This window comes from Phoenix dactylifera, chromosome 6 (assembly GCF_051530095.1).
Source record: "Phoenix dactylifera cultivar Ajwa chromosome 6, Ajwa_hap1_PhDact_Kaust_v1.1, whole genome shotgun sequence".
NCBI classification, from domain to species: Eukaryota; Viridiplantae; Streptophyta; class Magnoliopsida; order Arecales; family Arecaceae; genus Phoenix; species Phoenix dactylifera.
In genome coordinates, this window is record NC_143195.1 from 35,605,085 (window position 1) to 35,621,228 (window position 16,144).

The following is a 16,144-nucleotide window of genomic DNA, read 5'->3' on the forward strand; positions in this document are numbered from 1 at the left end:
GGTGTTATATTATCTAACACTGTAGTTTCTATGGTAGAATTGTGTGTTGCATGGTAAGATAAGTCGTGTGCCACAAAAATTTTAAAGGCTTTATTATATATCCTGGAAAGGGACTACTTGATATTTATTAGGTGACTGTCTGGTTCAACTACTTCAGACATCAATGCTCATCCTTTGTGTCAAGATTGTTGGAGAATGATAGCATACTCAGTCTTTCGAAGTAAAACATTTGTACAGAGAAGCAAATAATGTAGTAGATTGGATGGCATTATATGTTGACGAACACATGGGATATATGTTGTGGATGGATGAGATGGATATCCCTTTGTGAGTTTTTATTTGTTTTATTTTCTGATAGTCGTGGATATATTTATTTTTGATTGATTAAATAAATCTTTTTTTATTCAAAAAGACTAGCCGAAGGGTATCAATTGGATTTCTTAGTCCTATATAAGTATTCAGGATCTATCCAATGCATAGACATTATGAAGCCCAGAGCAACTCATGAGGATGCATAGGAAGCCTATCTTATTGAGAAAAGAAAAAAAAATGTCAGTAGGACTTAGCTATCTTAAAAAAATTCTGCTCTGCATCACAATCACATATAAATTGTAGGCTGAAATTAAAATGTACCACTAGTTGTAATACACCTCTTTGCAGCCGAAGCACAGGCTCAGCGCAAATTACTCACAAGGGCCAGCAAAAAAGATTGTCCACCCAATTTGACTCCATTGTGGTCTCAAAGGTGAAACTAAAGTATCATAAGCATCTTAAATTCATTTTGTAATGACTCGATCACCTTGATGGAAGATATCGGTTAAAAAAACTTCATTTTATGAAAATCTTGCTGAAAGGCTTCCCTAAGAATTAACATCTTCAGAGTCACATTAATGACTCACAGCAGGAACATAGCAACTTTTCTTCAGCTGAATCTATCAACACAAACTAACGGCACAATATTTGCTGCTGCTTTATCCCTTCAATCAGTATTCAGTGAGTTAAATGGTCGGAATCCAGCATGCAACCCAAACCTTTGCTCAACTCATTACAAAATCCAGCCCAACTTAATACTTGGAATTCTCGCCCATGGTCCCTGGGCTGGGCATTTGTTAAGCGCTGCCAAATGCTATCATAAACATACTCTCCTTCTACTCATATTTACACCATCGGTAGGTATTCAAATAAATTTGCAGGTTGATGAAAAAGTGTAATTCCCGTCAGGCTTCACAGGTATTCAAAGAGGCTAATGGACAGCCGACTAGGTGGCTTTCTATGCGCTCACCACTTCAGTAGTTTTGTTTGGGTGGGCAGTGGGCCTGTTTTCTGATTTTGTTTGCTGCATTCATACCCGTAGTGTGTAAGCCGCCGCTGCACCAAATAAATAAATAAATAAATAAATATATTTTATATGAATTAAAACAAGAAATAGATTAAATTTGTTAGAAATTTATTTTGCTTCTTGGTTAAGGACGAAGAACGAGCGCATCGTATGCTTTCTTGCAATTGAAGTCTGAAGCGCGTCTCGACGGTCGGCATCGAATCCTCCTTCTCGGTTGGTCAGACCCAGTTTCGCTTGTTTAACCATTTTCCATCGATCTTTACCGACTCGCTTCCGGCTTTCGACTCCCGGCATCGACAAAACGATCAAACCGGAATCCAAAAATCTAGTCGGAGAAGAACCGGCGATCGCCATGTGGGTGGAGATCATCTGCGGCCTGGCCGTCATCATGATTCTCTGGCGACTCTTCTACGGCCACGACGCCGTCCCGGACGTCGCAAGCTCCGACTCCGACGCGAGCTTCGCCGTCGCCGCCAGGTCCCCGAATCCCTCATCCCTCTCTCGCCTCCTTCGAAAACCTAAATCTACGAAGTCGAATAGCTCATTTGATCTTTGATTTCTTCCAGGTTGGAGAGGCTCTATGGTGGGAAGGCATTCGTGGGGCTTCGAATTCCCGATCCCGGCACCGGCTTCCGGCAGCATATTGACGTAGTTCTTGTCACCAAAATGTTGGCTCCTGCTCTTTGTTGCTACTTATAACTTCTGATTTCTTTGGTGGAGGGAGGAAAGAGGCTAAACTTATGGTTGCAGGGAAGTGATGGTGGTGGCAGTGAGGAACTTTTCTGGGTTTGTGGAGGCTGAGAAGAATGGGAGCTGGGTTTGCATCGGTGACAAGAAACATAAGGCGGAAACCTATCCGGATCCTGTATGCGTTCTCGTTTCTTTAATTTTTGCCTCATCTCGTGTCTTTGGTTCTTGTAGATGAGCTCGTTTGGTTTTTTAAAAGTTATGCACCAAACAGCATCTGAAATCTGCACGAACAGACCCTGTGTCATGTTCTAAGGGTTAAGATTTCAATCTATATGTATTCTGGAATTGAGAGCTGCTAGATCATATCTAACATTACTCTGAACACTTTGCCCATTCAGTTGCTTCATCAAAGAAGTAAACTTGATTTATATAATTTTACAACTCTAATGGAAGCATTTCGGAATTCTATGTTGATGGTAGTTATAACGCTAGCTGCATGTGATCGCAATATATAAAGCTGGAAAGAAATTTAATTGGCCAACGAGCTCTGGTGATAGTTAAAGAGGCTTTTACTTGCTGACCCTGCTTTTGCACTTGTAAGCTATATTGCATGGATATTGGTAGAACATCAGTTTCCGGTTCCCTAGACCTTAAAGTGGATGAAGGACAGGGCAGTAGATGAATAGTTACGTTTTGATTAATTTCATAATTCCAAAATCCAAGTGCTGTGAGTTAAAAAAGATAGTGAGCTTAACTTTATAGTACATGACCTTCCTTATCCCAGATATCATGATCTACTAGCTGATTTCTTCTTTGCAATTCATTCATTGAAGTGCTGCATTCTCTATCCGCACAAACTTTTCACAAATCCTTTTGCATCAACTTTTTTCTACCCTTTCACAAAAATCTGTGCTTTGTCCTTGCTGATGCCTTCTCAGATATTTGTTGTACATGGCAGTATCATCCCACATGCTTTTTCTACCATCTTCTCTTATCATAATTTCAAGGGCCTATTTCAGACTTTGAAATTCTCACTGTGACTGGTATCAACATATAATCAACCATCCACATTAAACAACATCTTCAGCTTTACCATTGTGTCTATTATTAGCTAATGTCCCCTAACAAGGATGGTACACCTAATATGAAATCTCATTTCGACTAAATTTCAATTGCTTCCAAACTCCATTTAGGTCAAGCATTATTGCAACCACACTTAATTGAAAACCCTTTTTGCAATCAACATTACACCAAATATTTCCATTTATTTCTTTTCACTCCTTTTGAAAAAAGAAAGCCTACCAAGTAACAAACTAAATAAAAAAAATCACCAGATACACAAATGACATTTTTGAAATGGTTTTAGGATATTGTCTGGCCTTTTAATCAATGGAATGAACACAATATAATCGTTTTAATCTAGAATTGATAAAAACTCAAACCTTCAAAAACAATATATGCCATTTCCTAGCTTGTCTTAACACTAAGAATTAAGAGGAATAAAAAAAGTTTGGAACATATTTTCTTTTGTCCGTTGCTTTTCCTTTGGTGTGCATGCTATTTAAGTTTCACACGATATTTAAGTTTCACATGATATGAGATCATATGAATCTTGCCTGCTCCACATGATCGTGGTTGATTTACATGTTTGTAACTTTGTTCAGGTGTTGGAAATTTGATTGCAAATTACTATTCTTTGATTAGCTTTTCTTCTTCGCTCTTGCTGACTGTAGTAGATGTACTCTAAAATAACTCTGTATTCAGGTGCTTGAAGTTGGCAGACAAGTTGCAATTCTTCAATCATACTTGGAGCAACGAGGGGTACATTTGCCCAAAGGGCACATAATTGGCAAAGTTGTACTCCCAAATCCAAATTGCAGGTGTTTAAGAACATGAATCAACACTAATGTTTTGATGGCATCATGTTCTGTTCTCATATGCATATTTTCTACCACAAGTATCTTCTTGTATAAATGATTCTGTTATTTTGAGCAGAACTGGAACCTTTTTTAACATGATATATTTCAGGAAAATAAATTATTGTTTTCTAGATCATGTTATGTCCAAATATTCAAAATCTAGTGTAACCACCTAAGATTGTACATATATAATAAATTATTGTTTCTTAGATCATGCTATGTCCAAATATTCAAAATCTAGTGTGACAACCTAAGATTATATGCATATACTCTACAGCACATACTTTCTTACTCTGATGAGCTTGCCAATATGTGCACCAACACATACACACATATTATAGTCATTGGCCAAGAGGTTCATATATCAGGTCAAAATAACCATTAACAACTGCACTTAGGCATCTTCTTTTCTCCCACAACTTTCACAAATATTACAGATGTGCTTTATTGCATATATATCTGCAAGGATGCCCCTTTCTCTACACCTTGATCGTTCAGGCACCTTTTTTTCCGCAGATCTAGTTTTCAGTTTTTGTCTTGCATCTTCCTATCTGGCAACTTTGATTATCGTTTTATATTGCAGAGTTTGACCAGTTTTGTGTCTTTCAGGGGAACCATGAGATGTCAGTAAAATGCTTTAAAAGCCATGCCTGGGCTGGTGTGATACTGATTGCTTACGATATGATTTGATGTATGTAGTTGTAGTTTTTGGCTAATTGGTTGCGGTTGAACTCTTGAAATGCATATGTGCTTTGTGACAAGCTGCTTAAGGTTATGCGTTCTCATTTTAGTATGATTTTATGACTTAAAACTGAGAGAATTAGGAGTCAAATATTTAAATAAATTTACTTCCCTACATTTTCTCTTTTAGCAAGTCAAATATAATTAATATTTTGTGTTATATATTACTCATGTAGTTTACTCAGGCTCATGCTTCAAGTTGTGTCATTCTTTTAGGCCTGCCTATTCTATTGCTTTTGAACCAGAGGTCATTTCTTTTGATAAATGGAAAGAGCTCAAGCCAGAATCAAAAGGTGGAGTAACTAGTTGGATTAAAGATGCATTTCACAGAAGCAAGAGTGAAATGCAGGATGGGTCATATCAGCAGCTTAATTTTATTCTCGGTACATCGCCTATGTGGGACCGGTACATTTCTAGGACATGTCTATTCCAATTTTCTATTTGATGTTGCCAAAAGAGCTTGGAGATCATTTTGCTGAGTAGGGTGATGGTCGTTCTGCATGTCTTTTGTAGTGTTGCAGTTCTACCTAATTATTTGCTTTAATTGTTATGTTTCATATTTCAGCTTTAGAATTTATGTCAGTACATCGATATGCTATTAATTCTTCAATTCGTCTGACTGCATGTATTTGTAATGAAACATATCCTGCCCATACGCAGTTCCTTTATGTGGTTGCAGGACAGCATGTGATCGGAAGCAGTGTTCCGAGTTTGGATACCACTTCATTTTGGAGACTGCTTCCAATTACATGCTATTAGGTGAGTGCATAAAGTTGCATAAAAAAGTGTGCCTGCAGTATACATGTTAGTTTACAAATGGTAGAAATTTCTGGGAGTGTGCAGATTGAAACATATCAATTTAAACAATGAGACAGAAAAGATCTTGGTCTGCCAATTTGATCATTGCCAAAGATCAGGTCTTTAGGGAGGGGAAACAGCAACTATTTCACTAACTATATAATAACCCACACTGATATATGGAAGAATCCAAGAAAGCTAATTAAATGAATGAAAAAAAGATCCATGATTATTAATCGTAGACATGCTTCACATGGAAACAACTATGGATTTACCTAGGATTACTTCTTACCCATGCATTTTTGTCACTTGCTGGGTGAGCTATTAGTACCCTTCTTCTTAAGAAAATATTTTGGACTTGAATCTGAGTAAGGGCTGGGTTCTTCCTTTCTTGAGAAAAAGAAGAAAGACTTAAATAAGCAAAGAAATTACTCCACATTGTACTAAAACTGCAGGCAATTGAAGTTGAGTTTGGTACGATGAAGTAAATTGTTTATTCATTATCCCACTCACAAGAAGATGGTGAACTGCAATAATAGAAGCCCTAGAAATATTTATTGCAAGGACTCATCGAGATAGGTTTTGGAAACCTTGAAACCGCAGCCACAACTATGTCTAAGGCTCCAAACCCCTAACTGAAAAATGCAATGAGCTTTTTGTAGGAATTTTTCCGTCCATGGCAAAACTAAGATAGGTTAACATATGGACAATAATTTTACAACTAAAGATCAATTGTAATAGGTTTTTTCCCCTTTAGATGGCCAACACCAAAGTACTCAGAAAGACTGACTTCATGTGCTTCTTTCATCTAGATAAAGAAGTCAGTTACACTAAATTGGCAGGTTTTTAACCTAAGAATCTTCTACTATAATTTCTTAACTCAGAGGTTTTGATAGTCCCATACTTGTCTATAGCTTAATCTTCTCAATGATTCTCAAATATCTCATATCATCTCAATAAGATTTCAGGCTTTATTAAATGTATGCTTCATACCTTTTCTTTTTCACCAAATTTTGAGACCAAAGAGAAATTATAGTTACAAAACATATTTGGAATTGCTTACGAACATCAAGACATATAAGATCTCTTGCTTCATTCCTAATCTAATTCAATCTTATTTTGTACCTTAATTGTATCAGACAACAAAATTCCCACTAATGTTCAATGTATTTAGCGATCAGAGATTGCTCAACCATTGTTCACTGTTTTTGTTCCAAAGGTCATTGTTTACTGACCAGTCAAATAAATTTATCAGTCATTGAAGCATGACAGTGGGGCCTAACATGATATTAGAGATTCATATGTTTTTTCAGGCAAATGACAACTTAAATTCAAGTGTTTAGCTGCACAATGTATAGAACCTATTGCTGTGAGCACATTAGGTGTGCGTCAAAATGTTTAGTTTGCTTAAATTTTTGTAATGTACTTTCCAAATGGATGTCTGATTATGCATTACCTAATTTATCATTTACTATTGTAGGTTTACTTTACATATTGGTTTGTGCAGACAATCCATGCATTTTTTATTTGTGCTACTGCATGTGCATTATTCAAGCCTCTGGAAATTTTAAATGTCTCATCTTACTTCCATTTCTCATTCTGTTGGCATGTAACATGACTTTTATACATCTGGTTTTTTCTATCTGCCAATGCCATGTATGAAGAGAACTATTCTAATCAGATTGTATTCCACATGCTGTGCAGCTTAGAACTTAGAGGCGATAGAAACATTCTTGGTGAGTTCGTTGAATTTAAAGGAAACCAGGATGACATGCAAGCTTTGAGCAATCTGAAGAGATCGAAAGTTAGCCAATTCATCATCCAAAAGCCAACTATGTTAGGTTTTGGTAATTACTCAACCATCTTGTTGGCCATTATATTTATATAAGAACTAGAATAACAGGCAGTTAGGAGGCATATGCAACCATAATAGACAAGCATAATCTAGGTTCTTTGGTCTCAAAATTTAAGGCATAATAAACTGCAAAAAAATGTTTTATATTAGTAATTTTCAATAGAAACTGTTCGCGTTTCTAGCTATTATGAAAAAAAAATGTTAAAGCACCGCGTATCCTTCCCATGCCAGCACGGTGCACATTCCATGTTGTACTTATGACACTTCCAGTGCACTCCCAGAAACGTAGATGTATGTTTGTCAAAAGATACACTATTTTATTCAATTTCCTTTTAGCTTAGACCGCCATTAACTACTTGATATAATGTATAACAGGTTATACATAACAAGTAAACTAAATTTTAAACCAATCCAGAGAAATCCTGTGTATCATTTTCACAATCTCTGCTAATTGATATTCGACATGTGCTAACAGTATGAAACTATTCTTACAGCTTGATAACACAAATAAGCTTTAAATTCTGTCAGCCATATCAATATGTTTCTTATTAACAAGACATAGGTGGTTCACTTGTCAGTACTGTGCGAAGTTCTTATTGTCACCAATTCTATTACTGTCTCATATTTCATGTGCTCCACAACATTTTGATGAATACGGAGTGCTGCCATCTACTTAAGTACGGCAACCATTACCATATGAGTGCTGGATGCATGGCAATAGCCATAGTGGTATTAGGCTATGCATATCCATTGCGCATATTACTGGTCTTGAGGCTTTGGAACTTTACCTTAAGTGCCATCCATATCCATAGGATGTGGGATTTGACTCCATCTACATGGGATGGCAAACCGCACGAATATGTCATTTATTTAAAGCCATGATGAAATGATGGTGGAAATGTAGGAAAACTTATTGTGAGCATATACTAGTCTTGAGGCTTTGAAACTCGACCTTAAGATCCGTATCCATAGTATGTTGGATTTGACTCCATCTACATGGTATGGCAAACCACATGAATATGTCATTTATTGAAAGCCATGATGAAATGATGGTGGAAATGTAGGAAAATTTATTGCATCCTGCAGCTTATCACTATTAACAAATCTGATTTTATCAAAATCATTCAATGACCCTTCATAACAGACTGTTCTTTGAATTTCTCCTGGAAGACCTAGAGAACCTGGGCCCCTTGTGCCTCTCATGGCATTGTTTCTTCAATTTCCAAGTGCAATTGGATTTTAAAGATAAGCATGATTTAATTTTTGAAGTGTACAAAGAATTAAGATAATATGGCTTTATCTAGCTTGGTCTGATATACAATGACAATTTGACATCTAATACATAACTTGGGCATTCGAAATCTCAAGAAAGCAACCTCCAGCCCCTTCGGTTGTTGCTAGTCTGGCCTTAGAAGTTGGTTGACGTGTAATGTCTGACTTGCTTGGGCCTATGTAACTCAGGGAGCTTTGGTTTATCCAGAACAGAAGCGAGACTCTTCTCATGGGCCTATGTCTTTAACATGTTTTAAGGTAGCATTTTAATTACGGTAGTTATGAAACATGTTTGGGAATCCTGAACACCTTTATCTGTTTGTCGTGCATCTTTCTGCAATTTGTTTTTCTTTTATTTCATTGCATATCAAACCTTGGCATGATGTTGTAAAGGTACATGTACCATGCAGCCTTTGACCTGAATTACAGTAATATCTTATATTTTAAGCCTTGTTTTTAACACCTTAGAGTTTTCAGAGGTTCAAGGAATGATACCTTCACAAGCTGAATGCTAAGTAATGGAATTCTAATCAAGTTGTGCAACTTTCTGCAATCTTGTTTACCTTTTCTTTCAGCGCATGTCTAGCTTTGGCATTATTTATGAGACATGCATACCATGCAACCATTGACAAGAATTATGATGATATCTGATACTTCAAGCCTTGCCTTTAACACGTCAGTTTTCAGAGGTTCAAATAATGGTTACTTCACCAGCAGAATACTGGATAGATGAAATTATTATTATGGTCTAACCAGGTCGACTTTCATGCTTATGTTGAGTAGCAGCAAACAGCTGAAAAGATTTTGATGTGGCATCACATCAAACTTTCTAGGAGAACATGTAACATAACAGCTATATTAAAATTAAAGGGAATGTTTATGGAAAAATGCTCTTACATTGGTCATAGTTATGATGTCACCAGCAGTCATAAATTACAATCGATTGCTTCTAGATTGGATGAATCAGGTTATTTAGTGTTATGATTTTTGTAGCGATTTTCATTTTGAGAAAATCACTTCATTACTCTCTCTCTCTCTCTCCTTTTTTTTTTCTTTTTTTAATATTTTGTTGAGAATGAGTAGGAGGAAGCCCAGCTGAAATAGGTTGAGGGTAGGGATTAAACCCAGGTCACTGGTATACCCAGTAACTTTACCAACTGAGCCGGTTGGCACCCCCAATCACTTCATAACGTTCAAAGAGAAGTTTACATATATAATAAATAACTGTATTAAGTAGTGATGATCCATCCACAGCCTTAGCCATTTCCCTTGACACAAGTTGAGGCACCATTAAAGACAATAACCTTCCGAGAGTTATTGGAACATTTCATTAGATGAAGCTCATATTATAGATGTAATATGCCAATCAAATCACGAATTTAATATGGACAATGGTTATCAAATTTTAATGGTAGGTTAGAGGGGAACTGGATGCTAGTATTATTGTTGTTTCTACCATCTTTAATTTATATCATAATACGGCAGGTAGATCAAGGCTCCAGCTCTTGTATTCACCCCGTGATTATCGAAGTGAAGGGGCTCCTCCGGCTTCAGAATGGAAGGAGGTTGCTGTGAAGCCAAATACCGAGTTTTTGTTTCAGCCACTGAACTCCAAAAAACCTCGGAAGTTCAAGCTTTCAAGTGCTGTCTCATTGACGCTCAGTGCCTAGCACCGTTGAAATGTTAGGAGTTGAAGCATTGCAAGTTTGAACAACCCCCATGAACTTACTCAAAATCTCTTGGCTTCTCTTGTTTCTGTATATGTAAATCCCCGAAAAATGTGTCATGCTTCATTTCCCATGCTTTAGAATGTCAAGCAGTCATACCATCTGAACACATATCTAGCCTGATTTCCATCTGATCATTGGATCAGGCGAACTGTTCATGTAAGAAAGGACCAAATTGTGTATAATTCTCTCTCTTGCAAGGTGCATATTTTGAATTAATATCTTTTTCTCGTCCCCTTAATTCTTCAGGATGCTGTTTTATGATAAAGTTTGAAGCAGTTCAGGCCCCTCCATGACAATCACAATCGTCACTGGGGATCCTGTGAACGTATGTGATGTGGTCATTTTGGAAAAAGAAACGAGACTCTACGTGGTGCTGGTGCCAATTCTCACTGTGGTTATCTATGGAGATCGGATGCACTTCACATCGTCGTGGGTCGTATTTGTGTATATCCTTCCGTAGCTACGAACATGCAAAGGCGATGATAGGTCTTTTGTGCTCCTTAAAAAAATATCGCCTTGACAATGATCATCTTTAAGATAAAACGTTTCCTTAGCCAATTTTTTTATCTTGGCTGTTCGAGCCGCTTGCAAAAATAATGCATAAATTATGCACAGCGCAAAATTCATCGAGACCATACTTGTGACCGAGTGAAGGAAACCGCTGCTGGGAGTTGATGGGTTTGGCTTTACGAGATCACCGCACGATTCTTCGTAGGGCTTCGGTGCGCCAAAATGCCATCATCTTCTATGGGTACCTCACAAGCACAAAGTTCTTGGAATTGGTTGGATCGCCGATCGTCTACGTTTTCTTGTCAATTAGCGGCTTATGGAGAGATGGAGAAGATTGAGATGAAAAAATAGAAATTGCTAGGATATTATTTTGATCTCACCCATGCATTTGCATACAAAATAATAATGCGAGCTGCAAATTGTTTTAATCAAATTTCGATAATATTTGATTTTCACATGGTAGTCTTAAATGTCAAACGGACAAAAAGACAAAATACAAAAAAAATAAAAAATAAAAAATGAATAACCCTCATTAGTTCTACCATTTTTTTAAAAAAATCTACAATCAGTCCCTATTAATTTTCGTCTTAGCCTTTCTCAGCTCTAATCTCATTCCTATTTTAAAAGAAGATGAGTATCTCAATCTCTAAAAATCAGATTCAGATTGCCGTTTAGTATTCAAATTATATTTTAATTCTGATTCTAATTTTAATTAAAAGAATAGAATTATTTCTTACTTTATTTTAATTTATTTTGATTTTGATTTCAGTGGCCAACCAAATGCACCTCTAATTCATTTGGTTCTCTTTAATTCATTTTGTACCAAAAAATAGAATTATGCTATAAAAATTAGGATGGAGACACCAACACCAAGAGAGAAACCAGTTGTCGCAAGCTTTGCTGCTTTTTCACAAGCCAGTAAATACAGGCCGCAATCTTGTTGGCCCTTTACGACGCTCAGCTTATGGAATCAAATCCAATCTCTTACAACATCGTACCCTCTTCTCTCTCTTCGATATCTTCTTTTCTTTAATCATCAATAATAATAATAAACTAATATCGCTCATCTTCAAAATGCCCATTTTTTGCTAACCCTCCAGGTGTGTCCCAGCGGCGAATTCCACCATCACCTTGTTCAGCTTCTTGTTCTGGATCCGCTGCTGGATCACCCTCAACTCATCACTATAAGCAAATAATAACCGTTAGTAAAATACCCAAAACTTTTACAATTTAACGAAGATGGCGAGGGAGGGGAAAAAACAAAACAAAACCAAAAATAAAACCTTGGGTGAGGGCAAGGGGAGGCGTGGGAGAGCATCTGGGCGAGCTTGACGGCGTCTTCGGGGCGGCAGACGGCGCGGTTGAAGCAGAGGTAACGACCGTAGGCGGAGGGGGTCTCGAAGACGGCGAGGTGGGCGTCGGCGAGGAAGTTGAGGTCGACGGTGACGAGGACGCCGTCCTCGTACATCTCCGGTGCGCCCTTGAGGTAAGGGCTGGCCAGCGAAGTGTCCGGCCCCACCACCAACCCGGCGTTCACCGACGCCATCTCCACGCCTCGGTCCATCGCCAGCGCCCACGCCGTCTTCTCCGCTTGCGTCTTCGCCAGCGCGTGCCACAGCTGCCGTCAAAAGTCAAACGCCGATCATTTCAGGCAAACCAACAGCCGCCAAGTAGAGCCGATCATGGGCCGGCCCTCGAGCCTCAAATTTGGGCCGGGCTCATAAAATTCGGCCCATGATCAATTTTACGACTGCGTACTTTGGAGCACCTATTTGTGGTTCACCTACATATATCACTTGAACTACTCAAGGCTGCTATTTAAACCTTACCCTGTGCATCCAAACCACCTAATAGGTCCAAGTCTTTATTAAAATCATTCATGACTTTCATGATGCACTACTATGTTTGTTCCACCAACTACAACAACGGCTCGTTTCTACTCGATGAATGGGATCCATAAAAACGAGCGATTGTGATCGGAAGCATGCAGTGTAGGAAATAATTACTCCAGTAGAAGATTGGTTGATGAATACAATACCTTGAATTTTCGACAGAAATTGGGCTCACTCCAATCCCTCTCATCAAAATCCATGCCTAATTTGTGATTTTCTTTCCACACAACTGCAGCCACTGATGATGTGAAAACCACCCTTTCCATGGTCTCCGTTCGAGCGCATGCTTCCAACACATTATGTGCAGATCTCACTTCCACCTCCACCATGAATTCCTGCATTTTATAGTTTAAGCCAATTATATATAGATGGTAATTCTTTTATTTTTTTTTCTTACAAAACAAATCTTAGCTAAGTAAAATATCGATCTTGATGGGCTATCATGTTCAAACCTAGAGCCTCCTAAATGAAACCACCTTCGTACAGGCCAACTTGGTCATTTAATTGGCACTACTAAATAGTGATTGGCTGACATGGGCAGCGGTACGCTGGGAAAACAAGATGAAGAAACCATAGCAAAAACAATGGCAAATACTTCTAAGCGATCAGGTGGTCCCTTCAGCCTTCATGAATTCTCCTTCCTTAACCAATATTCCCACATCCGTTTCCCAGTGAAACATTGATTGCTCTCGCGCTAACTACAAAGCAACCATATTTACCATTATCGAGAAATTATAGAGCCCAGACCTCTGTATTGCATAGCATAAGGCTCGTAAAAGCTACACGGTTGTCGTGCGCAGAGGTGGGCGGCTTGACCGAAAGAGCAAGGTCAAGGTGCGTACAACTCATTGAAAACATGCCCGTATTTCATTTGATCACCATCCGAGCGATCCTACCCAAGTTTCTGCACTCCTTTTAAAGCCATCCAATTGGTTCACTCGAACAGGGTCAGCCGGTTCACCGTGCGGACAAAAACTAGAACAAATCAGCATGAGACATTTGGGCATGGAAAAGGGTAACCAGCTATTAATTAATACCTCCCTTCCTCCCATGGTGATGGTGGCCATGTGAAACAGTGAAGATGTCTTCCTCAAAAATTAAATTAAAACAGCTGTGCCACCTAGAGGCTCAACTGACAACTCCCTTGGTGCGTGGACTTTATATCGCTCCTCAAAAATTTAATGAAGCAGCAGCAGCAGCAGCAGTTAACTAGCGTGGAACGAAGATAGATCGAAGGAGCTAATGAAGCACTCACATCATAGTTTTGATCTTGGGGAGGCTCAAACGCGTAGAAAAGGCCGGCGCATCCTTTCATGGCGTCGACGAGGCTTTGGTAGTCGAAGAGGTCCGTTCGGAACACCTTAAGCCGCTCGTTATCGCACGACAACAACCCCTTCAAGCCATGCAATTCGCCACCTACCGTCGATCAATTCACCATATTAGGAACTAAGTTCAAAAAAGCGAAAGAAGAAATTAAGATTGCTCAAAAAAATAAAAAATAAAAAAGGTGAAAGAAGAAGAAATATGAGAGAGAGAATTAGAACCATGATTATAAGTAGCTGCATGGACGATGTATCCTCTTTGTAGGAGCTTGTGGACTAGCGACACGCCGAGCCGGCCCGACGCATCCATCACGCAGACGGTCTTCGAGCTATGGTGGAAGGAAACTGGCGCCATCCTAGAAAGAGTTTTCCACTTCCTTTTCCTTCTTTTCCCGAACTTCTAGATCGAGCTTGAGGGAGAGAGCAAGAGAGAGAGAGGGATTGTAGAGGAGGAGGTAAGGATTGGAGAAGGGGGAGTTGGGATTTATAAAAGGGGGAGAAAGCTTTAGAAGGGCGTGTGAGGAGACGGTTAGAGGGAGGTGGTTGTCAGCTGTATTGGGACTTGGGAGGTAGAGACGCGAACAAATCAATGAAGGGTTTGGTAGGAGAGCGTGCGTGCCGGCTACCCGGCCGCTACCCCCACCATCACTACAAGAGAGAGAGAGGGAGGGGAAGCGAAGCCCGTAAGAGCATTACTTGTTTGGGCTGGACCACGAAAGAGACGGGACTGGTGGAAACGGACACGCGGGTTTCACTCGGAGTTTAATTCTATCTTGTTTGGTGGAGGAACACGGGTGGTGGACTGGGGGTCTTTTGCCTGGTCCAAGAACCACATAGCGAATTTAGTGCTCCTATATATTTTATATTCCATTCGAGATAGATTGCCGGTCGAGTCCGTCGTTGGAATGGTGGTATTTCTGTAATTTGGAGTGGGGGGTGGATGCGCACTATTTTGGTGCTGTAAGTAGCCTGTGGCATGAGGCAAGTGCAATTGCCGACTGATGGTAATAATGGTGCAGTGTTTTGTTGCTGCCGCGCCTTGTCTCCTTCCTCCTCGCGCAAAAAGGAAAGAAAACCAATGGTTATTAAATGCAATGCCGGAATGGCTGTACGATGAACGTGCGCAATGCGTCAGACTGGTACCTTCAGAGCTGGAGCCAGTTGTCTTGTTCAGACCGGACCCGTGTTATTGGTCAAAGCTGCAATGAGGTTGACGGAAATTTTGTTTTTTTTTTTTACTCAATCAGACGATGGATACAATACTGATACGGTTACATATATACATATACATGTATATATAAATATATAATTAAAATATAGTACATTTTTATTAGAAAACTCACGCTTTTCAATCCTAAAATTAGCTCTAGAATGGTTGGCCAGAGAACCAAATTTATAGCCTCATTAATCTATCTATAAATATGCTTAGTCTAAAAAGCCATTTTAGTACAGACCATGATTTGAATGTCTCAGAATCAAAAAAAATTAGTACTAGCCCATACTGCCAACAATCTCTGCTAAACCCATCTAATGACCATAGTCAAATTCCTTACTGCACTAGTCTGCATTAGACTGGGTTATGCCGCCGTCAACTCAGCTTCGAAACAATAGTGCTAAAGATCTCACAGCTATCGGTCATAATCACCATGAAATCCGGACTATATTCGACGTATCTATATTGTCTTACCTAAAGAACTAAGAAAACTTTAATGATTTGATTGGGCTTTGCCCAATTTTCTTCCCCCCAAAAAAAAGCTAACAAAACAAACAACATAAGCATGCGCATGAGAATTATATTCCTTCAAATATCTAGAAGTTCATCGACCTTATCTCACCTTCGCAGTCAGCCTATGAAATTCTTTTCATGTCTGGCACTTTTCCCTGCATCAAACCTACATGAATCTGAGAAGTCCCGGTTAGGGCGGTAATGTGAAATTTAATATTGGGATATCAATCCTTTGGCAAGGATTCTAGGTGGGCAGCCAATCACTTGAACTAGCAATTCTGTGAAATAATATATCAGATCCCATTACGACTCTACTAACCAACCTTCTACGCAGTGTAGCTCCAGCAAGA

General features: G+C 39.0%; 2 protein-coding genes across 4 annotated transcripts; one reads left to right on the forward strand and one right to left on the reverse strand.

Moving 5' to 3' along the window:
* Positions 1–1,465: 1,465 nt before the first annotated feature.
* Positions 1,466–11,334, forward strand: LOC103704710 (uncharacterized). Of its 3 annotated transcripts, XR_015988263.2 has the most exons (8): positions 1,467–1,816; positions 1,906–2,007; positions 2,090–2,204; positions 3,794–3,909; positions 4,906–5,094; positions 7,192–7,334; positions 10,100–10,500; positions 10,591–11,334. XR_015988263.2 is itself a non-coding variant. In XM_088723909.2 (7 exons), the coding sequence occupies exons 1-7, from the start codon at positions 1,692–1,694 to the stop codon at positions 9,127–9,129; spliced, it is 828 nt and encodes a 275-aa protein (XP_088580035.2). In that variant the 5' UTR covers positions 1,466–1,691; the 3' UTR covers positions 9,130–9,148. The 3 variants fall into 3 exon arrangements, 2 of the variants coding, with proteins under 2 accessions (XP_088580035.2, XP_008786337.4); XM_088723909.2 differs by lacking the exons at positions 10,100–10,500; positions 10,591–11,334 and adding an exon at positions 9,092–9,148 and having other exon boundaries at positions 1,466–1,816; XM_008788115.6 differs by lacking the exon at positions 10,591–11,334 and having other exon boundaries at positions 10,100–10,560.
* A 405-nt stretch (positions 11,335–11,739) lies between these two features.
* On the reverse strand, positions 11,740–15,295 carry LOC103704711 (cinnamoyl-CoA reductase-like SNL6). The gene is made up of 5 exons (XM_008788119.6): positions 14,291–15,295; positions 14,002–14,162; positions 12,893–13,081; positions 12,138–12,472; positions 11,740–12,036 (listed from the first exon to the last, which is right to left on the reverse strand). Exons 1-5 carry the CDS (start codon positions 14,421–14,423, stop codon positions 11,943–11,945), a joined length of 912 nt encoding a protein of 303 aa, XP_008786341.4. The 5' UTR covers positions 14,424–15,295; the 3' UTR covers positions 11,740–11,942.
* Between the last annotated feature and the right edge of the window lie 849 nt (positions 15,296–16,144).